The sequence below is a fragment of the Lissotriton vulgaris genome, chromosome 5 (genome assembly GCF_964263255.1).
Source record: "Lissotriton vulgaris chromosome 5, aLisVul1.2, whole genome shotgun sequence".
Lineage (NCBI taxonomy): Eukaryota > Metazoa > Chordata > Amphibia > Caudata > Salamandridae > Lissotriton > Lissotriton vulgaris.
Window position 1 is genome coordinate 733,416,018 of NC_141693.1, and position 19,150 is coordinate 733,435,167.

General features: G+C 46.3%; 1 protein-coding gene across 1 annotated transcript in view; it reads left to right on the forward strand.

Annotated features, from left to right (window-relative positions):
• The window catches only part of DNAJC11 (DnaJ heat shock protein family (Hsp40) member C11), a 788,848-nt gene that overhangs the window by 661,558 nt on the left and 108,140 nt on the right, over window positions 1–19,150 (forward strand). Inside the window, exon 10 of the mRNA XM_086922163.1 lies at window positions 4,760–4,876. Coding sequence (XP_086778289.1) covers window positions 4,760–4,876 — 117 coding nt within the window. The remainder of the gene's footprint in view (window positions 1–4,759; window positions 4,877–19,150) is intronic.

Genomic DNA, 19,150 nt, shown 5'->3' on the forward strand with positions numbered 1-19,150 from the left:
ATAGCGCTGGAAGTGTGAGTGGGGATTCATCGACAGGTGAGGGAGGCACAATGTAGGCTCAATGGTGGTGCTAGACGAGTGTTGCGTCTTCCCCTCTCCACAGGTTGTCTCTTGAGAATTGACTGCATGGACCTGTGGCTATGTCATATGTGCACCAACGCCTTGTGCTACATACCGGGTTGGATGATCATGGGCTACAAGATCCAATCGCCTGATTTACTGCACAAATGAGTACTGTATGTTGCTTGTCCTACGACCTTATGTACTACATGACACTGCTAAGACCTGAATCCTGGGATGTTTGGGTGGAGGGATGTTGGGGTTCTGTATGGTTGTTATATAAAATCACAAAATGAGACCGCACTTACTGTGTATGAAGCTACTACAAGATACAAGTGGAGCCTGGAGCATGGTTTAGCGTCTACTTCTGCATATATCGCAAAGTAATGCCGAATGCCATTGATTGTATGCTTCATTTTATCTGCTACCAAATTGATTGCAGCCGGCCCTCTCTATGAGTTGTAGGCACGCTGCTGTGTACTTGTATCAATTGCAATAAAGGTCTTCCAAAAAAAAAAAAAGTAGTACAGCCAGGCTCCCCTGACCAATCACAACACTGCAGTGCAGTATTGTGATTGGTCTGGGCGACGTCGCACAGTGCTCAGCCAGAGGCTGGAGGGGTGGGCATGTTATCCACGCAGGCTGTAATGCAGCCTGCATGGAGAACATGAAAAATGTGCATGACTGTTTTGGGCCACCCCCTCACTCAAGTTGCTGCTGCAGGAGGACAAAATAAAATGCTAATAACAGTTGATTATCATTTTATTTTTTCCTTTCTTTTGCTGCCGCAGAGTAGTGGGGCGATGCTCCTCCGCCTTAGCGGAGGAGCCGCCACTTCTCACAGGGAGGTCAATCAATTTGCTAACTTGACTGTCATGTGATATTGCAGCAAGCAGTAAGGTCATGCTCTGTCTGGGTCTTGAATCATTGGTGAGGCTATGGTGCTGTTTAGAACTTCACCAGATATACAGAATAGTCATTCATGTGGCAGGATGTCTCAACACATTAGAACTGTCAAACTCCGAAGGTGTCACCTTGCTGATCACAAGTGGAGCCAGCACTTAATAATGTCACAGGTATTTTCTCCCATTTGGGAGCGCCCCTAGTAGACATTTTTGCTGTTCCCAAAATCAGTGCCCAGTACTTAGCCCTCTCTTGGGGGTACTAATGGATGCATTCCGTCTTTAGCAGGGCTTTGCATGTGTTGTATGTATTCCCACCTCTGCCTCTGATCCTGCGGGTAGTGAAGAAAGATAGGACAGAGCACAACGTATTTTGATAACTCCAGAATGGGTTTGTAAGGTCTGGTACTCCGAACATCTAACCGTGAGTCCCCCACTTCAGCTTTCTTTTTGGTAGGATTTGCTGTCCCAGCAGAAGTGCAGAGTATGAAACCTGAGCCGCCACAATATACATGTCTACATCTGAAGATTGGCAGAATGAACTGAGAGGCTGTGGCCTTCAGTTAGAAATGGTGGATGCCATTCTGGCAGCCTGCTGTCCTCCACCAAATATGCATATTTATTCAAACTGTTAAACTAAATTTGTCACCTGGTGTGAGGTGAAGCATGTTAATGACTTACAAGCAAAGCTGTCTGATGATCTTTTGTTTGTACTATCTTAAGCCTGTCAAGACTTAGCTGGTGGCATTGCTAAAGGTTCATTATTAGCCTTTGTTCATTTGCTTGGTTAACCCACAAGTGGTCTTAGCTTCTACATTAATAGGACTAAGAGCCGTGTTGATGAAGCTGTCTGTGGGGTTCATCATTGCGAAGAACGGAAAGGAGTTCCAAGAAACATTCCTTATGATGATGAATGAATCGGTCTTGCATCAAACAGTGTTATGCCTTGGACAAAAACTATCCTCTTGAGGACAGTGTGGCTCATTTCACCAGGGCAAAAACCGCCACTGAAACACTTGTTAAGGTTGTTCTCTTTTGGACATCTACCAGGCAGGCAAGTAGGTTTCATATCATACTTCTGCCAAATATTAATACATTAATTCCCAAGTCTGCATAGGAAGACATTTTGCACATTCACTCATGCAAGATTTGCTGGTGTAAGTGTACTCCTCAGAACGATCCCCTTGGAGGGTGGAGTGGTTTGGTATAGATTTAGAAATTTTCCTCAAAAGAACAAGTTACTCTTCATTTGAGTATAGCAACTTGACAGGATAATGAGTCATATTCTCAAATTGAATAGCATACAGCAACAATTCCTATCTGCTGACCCTAACAATAAAATCTCACCCAGCATAAAATAATCAAAAATTCTAGCAGTGCTAAACCAGTGTGTAAAGGAAATACTAAAGGGCAGTTGCTCATAAAGTTCTTGATGCATAGCCACAGCAAGCACAGGGAATGTCAACAAGTTATAGCAGCTATTATTCATGTAGATATGGTAGTTCACTCTTCCTACCTAACTATATATTCCGAACTAGTGGCCTTACTGCTCACAAGTAAGAAGCTACATATTAGTGTTGCCCTTGTCTATCCTATAACAAAGGGCCAAGGCACTTCTAGTTTAGTTTATCCCATAAAACCTGAATAAAGGCAAGAGCCAGTTTCTGCACACTCTTACAAACTTGGTGCAGAATGCCTGAAGATGCATGATGTCTTCTTTCCCGCTGCAAAACTTAGAGTTGCAGAATTCACACCCCTCAATAACCAATGAACATTTTACAAGATAATCATTGGTTGGAAAAAACCTCATTCCAAACTTTATATGTAGAGTCTGTTTCTGGTCAGGTTGGAGCTGGTCCAAATAATGTTTGAACCCAAGTTCCATCTTATGATCAAAGTAGGCTGCCATTATACTATCTGATATTATTGTATCAAGTCTAAGTTCTCACTTTGACAGCTGATAACCTTCTTCTACCATTTCCAATGTTTCGGGCCAACTTTACCTGGATCATTCCATTTTATTTCAACACAAACATTATTGCATTTTTGTTAGGACAGCCCACACTACAGGATATTGGAGTCCATCTCCTAGGCAAGAATAACATACTGTATTCTATAACATAGTGCCACACTGAAGTCATTAGTTTCCAGTTTCCTCCTTGATACAGCTTATGCAATTAAAACCCATGAACAGTATTCAAATGCTCAAGAAAACTGCACCCCCCCTCCTGGATCCCAAACCAGCACTCCTATGTGTCACCAAAGAACCTTCGCTATTGAAAAAATCCCAAGGGGGTGGGGGATGTGGGAGAGAGAGGGGGAGTGTCTGCAGAGGTTGGAGTGCTGCCTATTTATAAACCTGACAATCAATAGTGACAATAACCTTGTGTACCTGAGATCGCTAGAGCAATATCCTGTTTGGTTCAATGACTACTTATTCATTGGGACCACTCCACCACTCCGGGACCCAGATTGCGTACCTTAAACCTCCAGTAGCATACCTAGATAATTCCATAAGTAGCCTAATTGTACATCTATTAGTAACTTTCTAACGTGCACCAACCAATTACTTCCCTAGGTCCTACTAAGACTTCCACTTTCTCCACTGTGGTTAAATATGTGGAGGCATTTGGGTTCCTAACCAGCTTATTATAGTACAATACTGGTTTGGTTTCAGCCAGGTCTGAGATCATAGTGTGAGTAAGTTTAGGAATATGGAGCCAATAGTGGGGTACCATGTTCAAACCCTAACAATGAAGCCAAGTCATTTATTTTCAACTACTTGCGATGCATGTAAATTACAATACCCCCAAACTGTATTTTATGTTCTAGTCAATAGGACCACGTCGTTAGCAAAGAGAAGGATAAAGACCTTGCGCCCATCAAATATAGGGACATCCAGAGGGATGACCATTAAAGCAGCTGCCATGTCATTTAAAAGTTCATTCCTATCTGGTATGTTCTACTGCATTCATCTGCAGGACCATATTTGACTTTAGCTGTTACCTATTATCACCCTTAAAATGAGATTCTCAACTCCCTTAGTCTCCAAGGTTCCCCATTAGATTGCGAAATTGGCTAGATCAAATTCTGACTTCAGGTCAATGAAGGTTATATTTAATGGTGCCTTAACTATTGGATATTCATGGCAGATCCTGTATAGAGGAATAGCTTGGTCTATAGTTCCTATTCATAACTTGATGCCAACTTGCTCCTCAGACAGGATATTAGCACTATTCAACCAGCCCTGGAGCCGATTTATTAAGACTTTCCTGAAAATCTTGCCATCCCCATCTCAAAGGGAAATTGGCTGCGAGTTAGGACAACCATGGCCGTCTTTCTTGTATAGTGGCTCTAAAATGGCAGAACGGCAGGCATGCATATGACCCAATCCACAATTCACTGCTGAATCCGAATACAAGACCAAATACCTTGTGAAAGGGATTAGAAGAAAGAGCGTAACCTTTTAATCTTTTCAGAAGGCTGTAGTTGTATCTTCTAGACCGAAAGGGATGCTTATCAATTTACCAGATGCTCTGTTAATGTCTATGTGTAGATATCGCTGATAAAAACCAACCAGATTAATTCCAAGTTGTTTCTACATAATAGTTTGGTTGGTATTTCTTCTTAAAATATTACTGGCTTGTTTACATTTTTTGCTCTTCAATCGAAAATGGTGCACCTTTAACTGTAGTGCTTGCTCATTTATAAGAGCTACTTAGTCGGACGCTTTGGCAACAATGAATATGCATTATGTATTTCAGAACTCAGCTTACAACTTTAACTTTGTTTTTCAGGGCAGGATTCTTTGGGACCGTGTTGGAATATGGCGCTGAGAGGAAGATTTCCAGGCACAGTGTTTTAGGAGCCACCGTCAGTGTGGGAGTTCCTCAGGGTGTGTCGCTAAAAATCAAGTCAGTTTGTATTTTATTTGTATTTCATTATTTACTGAACTCTTAACTAACCACTTGCTGTGCATGTACTTAAGGGATATCACCTCGACAATGCAGGCATGATGGCATTACTCATTAACACTATCGGTGCAGCACATTTTCCCGCTGTGCGCTGAAGAATTTAAAATCCCGCGGTTCAAGACAAGCTCAGCTCGTCATGAGCGTACGAGAGGTGTACTTCATGACGAGCTGAGCTAGTCATCAGCGTTGAAGGGGCTAACTAAATTGTACATGAGTCAATAATCCCTGAGTCAGAACGAGGCTTTCAATATGTTCAGAAGGAAGGACTACACATTTGAAGGTAAAAGGTTTAGGACGCAGACTAATGTTGAGCTGGAGTGTATTCTAGAATGCAACTCATTTTGAGAAGTCCTTTTCGAGTGACCCAAATTTGAAGCCTGAAACAAGGAGTAGCCGCTCATCACACATTCACTGCTCCAGTCGAGGAGTGCCCCATAATGCCCTGCATTAAATATTTTTTAATGCTGGTGGTGCCCCCCGCAAGGAGCTTGGGCACCACAAAGCATTTTTTAACAATCTGTGTGGCACTGCAGAGATCGCAGCAACCCCCCGCAACATTAGAAAAACACAGTAATTCTCATGGGTCATTGAAACCATACCATATTTTGTAAAGCACTCTGAGTTGGAGCTATGGTCTTCAGCTGCAGTGCAGGGACTCTTTGTGGTTAGTTCTATGGCTGCACTTCATGGCCTGAAAAATGTTGAAAAATATTAACTTCTTTTAATACTTTATTGAAAATAACAAGACAATCACTATTATTAAACATTGTGTGAAATTCTCAAATATACTGTTGATAAATAACCCTTTCAAGTCTCTTCCCTCCTCTACTCCTCCTTGCATCATCTTAACCTCTTTTACTATTCAGATCTCCCAAACAAGCCTTTCTAAATGCTTCCCATATGTATCCATCCTAGACTCATCCGATACCTCATCTCTCTCCCTAATCCACTGCTAGAGACTCTTCCCTTTTGCCCTAAAGTAGCTATAATTCACGCCCTCACTAAGCATTGCTAATTTCCTCACAAATTACATCACTCATGACATGTTATATGACGTCATGGATAACATCACTGCAAAATCTAAAATTATGTCAAAACTGTAAATGTCAGTGGTGTTATAGTTACTTTAGTGCAGCACCCCACTACACTTTTGTAACATGTTGGTGGTGCCCCTGAACAGAATCGGACACCACAAAACAATGAAGAAGATGTAAATGAGCCCTTAAAAGGCTTTATGGGGCAGTGAATAACAAACGTGAGGCTCCAGCTGCTCATCTGTCCTATTTTAATTTTATTGTTTTTTGGGGTGTCCCAGTCCCATCCTTGACACCCACAGTTTATGTATACTTGGAAGCCGAAGAAGGAGCCCCTATTTCCCCATGCCAGCTTTCCAGCCAGTTCTCATCCTGGGGGCCTGGGGGTGTTGTTGGCAACAGAAGTGCCCCCGTCCTGCAGGAGCAGTTCCAACTTCTGCTCCCTCAGTGGGAGCAACCACTCTTTCCTGCCTGCGCTCAAGGGCAGGGAAGGAAAATAAATGCAGAAGCTGTACTTACCCTGGGCCTGGTCTTTGGGGTCCCAAGGAACCTATAAATGGCTCAGAGATAACGGACACACACACAGCGTCCTCCCCACCCATTAAAATTTCATTATTTTTGGCCCCTGGTATCGACTCTCTGCTGCCCTAACCGGGTTGGAGAGGGTCCCAAGCACACATTCCTCCCCAATATATATATATATATATATATATATATATTTTTAAAACAAGCACCTGGGCATTGGTTCCACGTGGGAGGCTTTTAATTCCAAGTGATGGGAAACTGCCTTTTTTATTTTTTATTGTACAGCTGATTATCGTTACTGGAGGCAAAACTGTTTTTGGCCCAGAAAGGCAGGGGGATCTCTCTATGACCGCCCCACCGAGCCCAGGGGTTTAGGATATCACTACCCTACGCCCCTGTATGGGTTTTTCTACTTTTTGTTTTCCTCAGGACACTCAAACTTACCCCCAGATTCATCATTGTCCTCTTTTGCGAGTCCTTAATAGCGATTATTAGGTAATCGCTATTAAAGACTCACAAAACGGGATGCATGTAGGAATCGCAATTAATTTTGCAATTTCTACTGCTTCCTTATTTGCGATTAGCTAATTGCTAATCGCAAATAAGGAATGGCTTCCCCATTCATTCCTATGGGCCTCAAGGCCCATAGGAATGAATGGGGAGTCATTCCTTATTTGCGATTAGCAATTAGCTAATCGCAAATAAGGAAGCGATTTCAAGGGTGCCAGGGTGTCCAAAGGACACCATGTAGCACCCATGAAATGCAAAAGTACACAGGTGTTGCACACACATTTCCAAAGGACGTGTGTGTGTGTAACATACAACTTAGAAAAATGCACTAAAGTGCATTTTTCTACGTTTTCGCTATTTACCACAAAGTTACACTTCGCGGTAAATAGCGGCCCCATATTGCGAATTCACAGTTTTTAAAAGGTTCATGAATAGCATCTAAGGAATCTCTAATTGAGATTCCTTAAATGAGATTCTTCGCAAATTAGCGAGTTCTGTAATTGCGATTTTTGCATTTGAGATGATGAATCCCAAATGCAAAAATAGCGCTCGCAAAGGGCCGGATTCTCAGAATCAGGCCCTTTGCGAGCCGATTTTACTTTGATGAATCTGGCCGTAAGTCCTCAAGTCAAAAAATAGCTGCTAAATATCTAATTTGAGGCCGCCAATTTGATCTTATCCTGTTATCTGCTATCATCACTGTGCTACCTCATCTCTATAGATACATTTTTAACCTTAATTTATCAAAAACGACTAAATGACTACAGTAAGTCCCACACAGCGGAGTTGCTGACAGGTCTTCGGAGGCCACTTCCCCATTTTCCACCACTGCTAACGCACCTCTTGGCACATGAAGTCCTCTTAGATGCTAAGAGATCTTGGCAGCCCAGAAGCCCTCCTGTTGCCTCCAGTAGGTCCAATACAGCAGGATATCTGAAGCTGGTTGGAGGCCCGCCCCCTTTCTCCACCACTCCTCAAACTCGACTACTAGTTAAAAAAAAACATAGAAATACGCTTAAAAAATCAAAGGTTACATGGGTGTTATAGTTAGGAAATAGAATTTGAAAAATCTTAGAAATTCATTGAAATAAACAAAGGTTACAGGTTTGTTATAGTTAGGCTCAGATTTCACTCGTACAAAACCAATGAAATTTAGCAGTTATAGTTACCTGAGCTAACTTACACCCCTGCAATGCACTGCTTATGACCTCACATATTACATCACTCATGACATGGTCAGTGACATCACTGATGACATCATCCACAGAACCACTCACACCCTATACAACCTCTTGTACGCCCACTCAACCACGCTCACACCCATTCACAGACCCATACCAGTCGTCACACGCCCACTCACTTATACAGCCACTCATACAACCAGTCACCCGTACAACCACTCACATAGCCACACACTCACCCATATAGCTACTCCCATATCCACCTACAGTCACTCGCACACCCACTCACTCACCCATACAGCCTCTCAAGACACACACTCAAACTCACTCACCCACACAACCACTTACATACCCATTCACACATCCATTCAAGCGGTCACACATCTGCTCACTAACCCATACAGCCATTCACACAGACACTTTTTCTCCAATACAGCCATTCACACACCTACTCACTTAACCAGCCGCTCACTCACCCATACATTCATTAACACACAGAGGCACTTACTCATACAGCCATTCAGACACTCACTCACTACACACCCACTTACTCACCCTTAGAGCCACTCACACCACCACTCACTCACACAGCCACTGGCACACCCACTCACTCCCCAATACCACCACTCACGCAGCATATCACTCATGCACATAGCTACTCACACACTGACTTATACACCCATGTAGCCACTTACACACCCATACACACAAGGATACATAGTCACACAGCCACTTAATTAATATATGTTAGAAGTAGTATCACTCAGTAGTAGTGCACCTAGTATACTAATTTAACTTTTGTAGTACATTAGTGTATATGTTTAACACCCATGAACTCTTAAAAACACATACTCACTTGATGATGTCCATCAGTGATGCCACTGACCATGTCATGAGTGATGTAATATGTGAGGTCTTAAACAGTGCATTGCAGGGGAGTAAATTGTAGTTAACACAGGTAACTATAACTGCTGAATTTCACTGGTTTTGTACTAGTCAAATCTGAACGTCCCTGTAAACTTTGGTTTTTTCAGTGAATATATATATATTTGTGTGTGTGTGTGTCTGCGCGCGTGTGTGCGTGAACTGTCACGATAATTGTTGTGCCTACTAATTAATTATTCACCTGGTTCTTGGAAAATTAAGACATGACTACTAGTCTTTTCTCCTACAGTTTGGTACAACCTAATTTACTTGGTGTAAACCTTCAGACCTACGTAATGTCTATCCTCACTGGTTCATCCAGCCTTTTGAACAGCACTGAGACAACTCACTGCCTATTGAAGCGTTGAAGATCATCTATTTGACTGTGGGGATGGCTGAACAAACTGCTAACACACTCCACAGAACAGACAGCCCTCTGGTGATGAAGGGCATTTAAAACAGCCTCTTGGGGGTTTACTTCTGTAGTAGGGGATCTCTGTGTATAGTCATAATCTAGTGAATAGTCCCGCCCATGTGCGTGGACCCCGGCAATCAAAAATAATCTCTTAAATTGTCAAAATAATGCAGAAACTGCAAATACACTTAAGAGAGAATTTAAAGACAAATAATGCAGCCTATATCCACAGGCTACACTGTCCAGTACTTCAACTAGAAATTCCACCAAAAAAACACCACACATAATACAGCCTGCCCAGTTTCTACCATAGAGAAACTTGCCTCCCCCAGTAAAAGACTCTGGAATGATAGAGAGGAAGGTAGGGACAGACAAGCCCCATAGGCTGCCATTATGTGGCTTAAATAGGATACTGTGCCTTTAAGAGAACTTTCCAGAACGTCTCCCAGTATCCCAGAATGCATAGCAGGTCCCTCTACTTTCAGTTCTTTTTTCCGGCTCCTGCTTACAGGACCCTGGCATTGAGCTCTCCCTTGTTTCAAGGGTTTATTGGATATTTTGGCACTTTTGTGTTATAAAAGTGTTTCAGTTTACTTTCTTGGTGTTCTCTTTCTCTTTTGTGTGCTGTTTCAGGCGTTTTAGGGCTCTAAAATGCCTGGCCTTTTTGATAAGTGTCCAGCATGTGGGAGGAAGAAGGCCAAGAGTGATCCCCATGATGTCTGCATCGTCTGCCTCCCTGAGGATCATGTCCCTGAGGACTGTGTCATCTGCCAGCAGTTTACTGCTCGGACTCTGAGGGACAGGATGAAGATCAGGCTTTCTGGCCTTGAGGAGAGGCGTCTGCAGGCTGCAGGTGGGTCTGGGCAGGCTGGGAAGGTTCCCTCTGCCTCTGCTGAGGCCTCTGGGGGGCTCCCCAGGGGCAGAAAGTCCAGCAAACGGTCCCGGTCTCCGTCGACGTCGATTGCATCGACGACGACGTCGAGAGGGATGACGGCGGTGTGCTCCCCTTCTCTCCGGGTCGAGACGGCGTGACGGCTCGACGTCGAAGATCATGGAGAAGTCGCCGTCGAAGCCACCGTCGACGTCATCGTCTTCGTCGACGTCAAGGTCTTCCTATCGACGCCGAAGGCGAAGTGACAAGCATCGACGCTCGCCGTCGAGGCGACACCGTCGATCGCCGTCGAGGCACCGGTCGACGTCGAGGGGCTCCTCGACGTCGAGAGCATCAAGAAGGAGACGGCGACGCTCGACGTCGCGGAGGCGGCGTATGACGTCGCGGAGGAAGAGGTCGACGTCGAGGGGTCGGCGTTCGACGTCGAGAAAGAGAGGGTCGACGTCGCGGAGGCGGCGTTCGACGCCGGAGTCACGGAAGCGGGTTCGACGCCAGAAAAGCGACGCTCTGCGTCGAGCAGAAAGCGGTCGCGTCTGGGAGTCATTCAGCCTCTCCAAAACTGCGCAAGAGGGATTCTAGTCCCAGAAGTCACGCTGCTTCTAGTGGAGGACTCAAGAGGAAGCGATCACCTGCTGAAGGGGCTGGATCTCCGCCCCCTTCGCCTAAAGGGTCACCGGGCTCGGTGTACTCAGAGGTGTACACGCCATCTCGGCCTCGGACGCCAACTCCTCCTCCTGTTCCTAAAGAGGATCCTCCACCCAAACCTCCACTTCCTTCAGGCGACGCACCACCACCTCCTGTCCCTCCGCATGGGCCCGCTCCGCAGCCGAAGGTTCCTCCGCCGAGGTCCACTTCGCTGCCGTCTTTGCCTGTACCTCCTAAGGGGACCCCAAAACCGAAACCCCGTGAGGAGCCAAGGAAGACCCCGCCACGGAAACCGGTGAAGCGGCCACGGGCTGGCAGGTCTCGCTCTCGCTCTGGGAGAAGGGAGAGATCGCGACGCAGATCGTCCACGAGGTCGAGACGCCGCCATAGGAGGCGCGAATCTCGCTCACACACGAGGTCCTCTGGGACCAGAGACTATTCTCCTACCTTGTCGGGGTCACCGGACACGAGGGTGTCCCCGATTGATGATCTGGTGGCGTTCCATGACGTCCTTTTAAGGGGCGCTGCGAAGTTGGGCATATCCTTGACGGTGCCTACTCCGAAAACTTCAGTCATTTTTGAGACATTGCATCAAAAACACCTGTCTCGTCCTCTCCTGCCTCTGGTGCCGGGCCTGGAGGAACCGGCCATGGCCCTTTTTCTCACCCCGGCGATGACGAAGGCGGCTCTATCGAGGTTGCTGAAAAAGTACCGGGCTCCCGATTCGGATCCGGCCTTTCTGAGAACGGAACCCCCTCCGGACTCTGTTATTGTGACGGCGGCCCGCAAACAACATGCCACCACCCCGTCATCCACGGTTCCCCCGGATAAGGAGTCCAGATGGATGGATTCGGCGGGGAGGAAAGTCTGTGGAACTTCCGCTACCTCCATGAAAGCTGCGAGTGCCACAGCGCTGTTGGGCCGATACGACTGTGCCCTCTGGGACTCCCTCGAGCGATTTGCAGAGCACTTACCTCGCGAGAAGCGTGAGGACTTCCAGGAAGTGCTGAATGAAGGGATGCTGGTGGCGAACCAGATTATCAGCGCTGCAGCGGACTCTTCCCTTTTGGCTGCTCATGGGTTTTGCCATGGAGTCAACCAACGACGCCACGCATGGCTCCGGCTTACGTCCCTGAAACCGGACGCGCAGGAGAGGGTGGCCAACCTACCATTCTCCGGCGAGACCCTCTTCGGGAAGCATGCGGACGATGAGATGGCCCGCATGAAGGCGGAGGCCGAGACGCTCACGGCTGTGGGCCTGGAGAAGCCTAAAGAGACCAAGAAGACGTACCGCCCTTTCCAACGGCGGTTCGGTGGGCAAGGCCGAGGACGTGGCCAGGCTTCGGGACAATCGCAACATCAACAACAGTTTCGTAAGCCGTTCCAGAAGCGCCAGAAGGGCAGAGGAGGCCAGCAGTCGGCTCCGGCGCCCAAGGGCCAGGCCGGGTCTAGGCCCTAGGAACCTACTTCCCCCGGATCTGTTACCCACTCCGGTAGGGGGAAGCATTCAATTTTTTCTGGCAGAGTGGAGAAAAATTACTCAGGACAAGTGGGTGCTGAATATTGTTTGCAATGGATACAGTCTTCGGTTCACCATCCCTCCTCCAGCAATTCCACCGGTCAGCTCGCAGTTTCAGCTGCGCGAGCTTCAGGCGGAAGCGGATATCCTGTTGAGGAAAAGGGCGATAGAAGACGTACCTCTGTCTCAGAGAGGAAGAGGTCTGTACTCCCGGTTCTTTCTGGTTCGCAAGAAGGACAAGAACGAGTTCAGGCCCATTCTGGACTTGCGACAGGCAAGCAAATGGATTCGCAGGGAAAAGTTTTGCATGCTGTCGTTGCATCAGATTTATCCTCAGTTGCAACAGGGAGACTGGCTATGCGCTATAGACCTACAGGATGCTTACTTCCATGTGCCCATTGCACACAAGCACAGGAAGTTCCTGCGGTTCCAAGTCGGCACCAATCACTATCAATACACAGTACTCCCATTCGGACTGAAGTCTGCGCCGAGAACATTCTCGAAGTGCATGGCGGTGGTAGCAGCACACCTGAGGAAGAACAAGGTGTTCGTCTACCCGTACCTGGACGATTGGTTGATCAAGGCATCCTCCTTCTCGGAAGCGCGAGCACACTTCCAGAAGACGTGCGTTCTCTTGAACAAGCTGGGGCTGCACATCAACATGGCCAAGTCTGTCCCGACTCCGGTCCAATGCATACAGTACTTGGGAGCCTCCATCAATACGCTGTCAGCAAGCGTGTCTCCTTCGAAAGAGCGACGATTATCTCTCCTTCGGATGGCTCAGGCTCTTATGACAACTCCATCTACAACAGTGAGGACGGTGTCTTCTCTACTGGGATCGATGGCCTCTTGTATCTTCCTGACGCCACACGCACGGCTGCACATGAGACCGCTGCAGGAGTGCTTGGAGGACCAGTGGGATCAGAGGAAAGGATCTTGGGACGACAAGATTCGACTGTCGCTGCATGCTCTTCAGTCTCTGAAATGGTGGTGTTCGGCGGAGAATCTCCTCCTCTTTCACAAGGACATTCCCACGCAGACTGTCGTGGCGGATGCTTCTCTCCTGGGATGGGGAGCGCATTTCGGGACTCTACAGATTCAAGGAACGTGGTCGCCGATGGAGGCCACGTATCACATCAATTTCCTGGAACTCAGAGCTGTTCACTTGGCACTGAAGGCCTTTCTTCCGTCCTTCCAGACCAACTCTCTGCTTGTACAGACGGACAATACCACCACAATGTATTTCCTCAACAAGCAGGGGGGCTCGAGATCACGCACTCTGTCACAGGAGGCGCAGGCGATCTGGCACTGGCTCCTAGCCAGAGGACTGACGATAACGGCCACCCATCTACCAGGTGTGCAGAATGTTCAGGCAGACGCACTGAGCAGACTGGTTCAGGAAAACCACGAATGGGTCATAAACGACGAAGTACTAGGCGAAGTCTTCGCAAGGTGGGGAACTCCAGGCGTAGATTTGTTCGCCACCGCCGAAAACAGCAAGTGCAGAGACTTCGCCTCTAGGTACTACCAGCAGGGGATGCTGGGGAATGCGTTATGGATCGACTGGACGAACAGCTTTCTGTACGCCTTTCCTCCCATTCCCCTGATTCCGGCGGTGCTCATCAAGCTGGCCCGGTCCAGGGCTCGGATGATACTCATTGCCCCGGAGTGGCCCAGGCAGTGGTGGTTCACGGACCTGCTTCACCGGTCTCTCCTTCCTCACATTCGGCTGCCGTGGACCTTCTCACGAAGTTCGGGGGCAGATGTTGCACCCCAACCTCTCGTCTTTGAGTGCCGCATTGACTGCCTACAGGAAATGCCCTTCCCAGACTTCCTTTTTCCAGATCCCTGTGATCAAAGATTTTCTGGAAGGTTTGAAGAAAGTATTCCCTCCTGTCAGGCTTCCTTCGCCTTCATGGGAACTGAATGTGGTGCTGTCCAGGTTGATGAAGGAGCCTTTTGAACCTATTCATAAGGCTTCGTTGCAGCACCTGTCCTGGAAGGCGGCGTTCCTCGTGGCCATTACATCGGCCCGCAGGGTGAGTGAAATTCAGGCGTTGTGTTGTACTGAACCTTATACTGTATTTCATGCTGCTAAGGTTGTTATGCGTACTCACCCTAAATTTCTTCCCAAGGTTATTTCTGATTTTCATGTCAACCAGACCATAACTTTGCCTACGTTTTTTCAGAAACCTTCATCCCCAGCGGAGAGGTCTCTCCATTCCCTGGATGTTAGGAGGGTGTTGAAATTTTATCTGGATAAAACCAAAGATATTCGTAGGTCTGACCAGTTGTTCATCAATTACGGATCGGTCAGGACGGGTCTTGCGACCTCTAAGCAGTCCATCTCTAGGTGGATTGTGTCCTGCATACAATTATGTTACCAAAAGGCTAATAAGACCTTAGGAGGTAAGCCTAAGGCTCATTCCACCAGGGGCAAAGCTGCCACGACGGCTCTGCTCCGTAACGTGCCGATTGCTGAAATCTGCAAGGCAGCCACTTGGAAGTCGGTTCATACCTTTGCTAAGCATTACTGCCTGGACACTGACGCCAGGGAAGAAGCTCAGGTTGGGCAGGCTTCGCTGCGGAATTTGTTCGCACAGTAGTGGCGTTATGTGTTTATTCTCCACCGCCGCTTTGGTGTGGGGATGGGCTTGCCATTCTATTCACTAGATTATGACTATACACAGAGATCCCCTACTACAGAAGGAGTAGTTTCTGTCCTGTAACTCAAGTTCTGTAGTAGGGGTATCTCTATTATAGTCATAAGCGCCCGCCCTCCTCCCCGGTGGAGATATTTCATCATGTAAGGAATGCGACAGGTCTGGCGTGCTTCGCCTTCAAAAAGAACTGAAAGTAGAGGGACCTGCTATGCATTCTGGGATACTGGGAGAAGTTCTGGAAAGTTCTCTTAAAGGCACAGTATCCTATTTAAGCCACATAATGGCAGCCTATGGGGCTTGTCTGTCCCTACCTTCCTCGCTATCATTCCAGAGTCTTTTACTGGGGGAGGCAAGTTTCTCTATGGTAGAAACTGGGCAGGCTGTATTATGTGTGGTGTTTTTTTGGTGGAATTTCTAGTTGAAGTACTGGACAGTGTAGCCTGTGGATATAGGCTGTATTATTTGTCTTTAAATTCTCTCTTAAGTGTCTTTGCAGTTTCTGCATTATTTTGACAATTTAAGAGATTATTTTTGATTGCCGGGGTCCACGCACATGGGCGGGACTATTCACTAGATTATGACTATAACAGAGATACCCCTACTACAGAACTGGAGTTACAGGACAGAAACTACTCCATAATGCCAATTCCCAGAAGTAAAAAAAAAAAACGAACTGTAGCGCAAAATAAACAGAGCTCGACAAAACCATCATTACCGTTTTTTGCAAATGTAGCAATCATAGTCCACACCAAGGGAGAAAGCCACCAGGCTTCTAATGTAAAATTGCACATTTGACTTTGGACCTTGAGAGGAGTATGCGTGACATGTAGTTGAAGCGTCGTCAACAGATGTAAGCCAGGAAATAGAGACGACAAGCCTTTTTTTTTCCAAGTATTATGGTTTTGGAATGCAACCCTTGTGAAGTCTGTCAAGACTCATCTCTCCTCCTCCTAAGAAAAAACTCAAGGCTATCTCTGAATAGCACCACAGCTGCTGTGCAACCTCCCTAACATGTTGTTTTCAAGAGCATATCTATGTCTCACGCCTCCTCACTTCGCACCGGTCGCTTTCCACTCTCTCCTCCCCCACTCAACCCACTTGGTTTCATCTCCCCCTCTAATTGAACAGCTCTCTGTAGCTTTGTATGTAAGTTTACTGTATATAAAACGGTTCACATACATAAATATGTAAAAACTAGAGCAAAAGCTTTCAAATATTTTTCTAATACCTCTCCTTCCATGTAACACAGACCAATTGTTACAAAATCCGTTTTCTAGACGAGTAGGCCTCTGACTTTGGGGGCAAAGCACTGGTTCCTTCACCGCCTTTCACCCTTGAAACAACTAATAGCTTGTCCGACCGATGGGCACAGCTCTGCTGTTTCCTGCACTCTACATGAGACAACCTCCATTCAGGCAGTCAGGAAGAAAGACAAATGATTTGGGCAAAATCGTTTTTTTCCTTTTTTTAGGTTCGACTGCAGGGAGGAATTGGAATGAAAAAAACCCACAAAAGTCTGCTCTCCATGTTGATTGAATAAAAGGCAGATTTCTTGGCTGTACAACGAAAACTGCCTTCGTTTGGGTTGCTTGTTCCTCCATAGGCCACAAAATGTGGTCCAGAGAGTGTGGGCTGCCCACAGCAATTCTGATTGACTTGCATCAGTTCTCTACTCCTATGGGTTTCCGAAGCTGGAGCCTCCTTACTCCATAATCACTTTGAGTTTTTTAAGTCTCAGTTTCATGTACTTGTCGATCTGTGACACATGGTCCCAGGTGACTGGTTCACAGGGTCAGCGCTGTGATGGGTAGCGGTCAAAAAAGTTTACAGATATGTCTGCAAGTTTCTTGGTCTGTTTTTTCTTTTGATCAAGTCCTTTGTAGAATTTCTAGCTGAGTTTGTGGAGATGGTAATCCAACAACTCAACACCTAAATCTCTTTGGAGGTCCCCTGTTCTTGTGAAGAAAGGAGCATCTGCTGCTATCTGAAGGGCCTTGTTTTGTAATTTCAGAAGGGCACACTTCAATTGCTTAGAAACATGCTTTTAGTCATTAATGTTATTTCGAGGTGGCCTTTGCCTCCCCATTCTCTTGAGGCGCTGCATAAAATCTCCCTAACCCTCTGTTCTGGAATCTACTCTTCGTTCTCTTGAACTAGAAAGTGTAATTCTTTTGACAAAGGTGTGATAGGCAAATTGCAGCAAAGAATCTGTATTTTAAATGGTTAATTTTTGACTGCAAGAGAGGGGGGAGACAGAGAGGGTGAGATCTCCATGTTTGGTACTCATGTTATCTCACCCAGAAAGATGGGATGAGCTGGCCATACTGCGGTTCAAAACTGTTGTTTGATAACTCACTTATTATTCTTAAGTCTTAACACGGCCACTAGAATTATGTAATTATGTAATTCTGTGGCCTGGTGGTTTCTGCATAAGTGTATATTTGCAACATTTTTCACATAGGTCATCGGCTGCATAATCAGCATGGTCTTTGCACATGCATATAGAAGTGGAAGTCACCCTATCGCATGGACTGACCACAGGTCCAAGTGTTTGGGAGGTTTAAAAATGTTGTGAAATGTGAAGGGCTCGCTCAATAACAGACTACTAGAAAAGTATCTAATTTAATAAACAAGATTTTAGAAAAGGGCCCCCATTGGGTTTGTGAGGGAAACAGTGTTTACATTGTATGCGCTACAACGCATGCGATTACAATGCGTTTGTTACTACGACCACGTTGTTACAACGCAAGCCATTATATTGCAAGTCATTTCTATGACTTGCTGTAGGGGGAGCGCTGGACTTAGGAATAGTATAATTTCCTATTCCAACTCCAGAGTGTGCAACAGTAGGGAAGGTGTTGGAATAGTAAATTATACTATTCGTTAGTTTAGCGCGCCCCCTACAGCAAGTCGTAGAAACTACTTGCGATGTAATGGCTTGCGTTGTAACGACGCGGTCATTGTTACAACTGCGTTGTAATCGCATGAGTTGTAGCACATGCGATGTAACATTGCATATTCAGTTTGCGAGTAACTGGTGAGGGCTCCTGTCTCCAGCAAGAGATTGGGAGATGTCCACCCAGGAGAGCAGAGGGGAGGTGGAGCAGGAATAGCCTCATTTGATTCACCTGGGTCGGACTCTTAGCAAAGGCCGGCCCTGTCTGCCACACGCACCATAATCCAACACTGGGCTCACACCTCTCTACCACAACACATCAACCCCGAACTACAAACCCCCTTTCTATCCTAGCATCATGGACAGACAACTTTTTGGAATGACCTGCATAACCAGCAGTATCTCCAGCATTCCTGATCACACACAAGATCTACTCCAATGCCCCTCAATTCTCTCCTGTGCAACACACACTAATATACTAATACTTGGATCGAAATTAAGCTTTACAAATCGTCCTTGTTACTGAACACACAGCTCTTCTAGTATCTGCCTTGTGGTACCTTTATTTTTTCACTACTGGGACGTTCATATAGCTCCTCCAAAGTACCCCAGTCATACCAAACAGCACTGTGTCCCATTCCAGCAGTCGACATAGACACTTTAATTCGATCCACATGCCTTACAGTGCCATGCACCAACCCCTACTCCTTTACTGCTCTGCGTTACGTACAACCGTTCCAAAATACTTCTATCATGCCCAGCGTCTAGTAATGGACAGACTCGGAGGAGAAAGATGACAATCACAAGACAACAATCTGCACCTTACTAAGCCTTTCTTCCACTTAAAAATTAAACGAGACAGACTGGGCTTGGTATCTTATTCCTTTAATTCTCCATCTATCTCTTGCTACAGAGCGCCTGAGTGCAATAACTGATTTAAAACAACAAGGACCGCCATTTTGTTTTGACAGAACATGCCTGCAATATGGAGGAGTTTAAACGCATAGTGT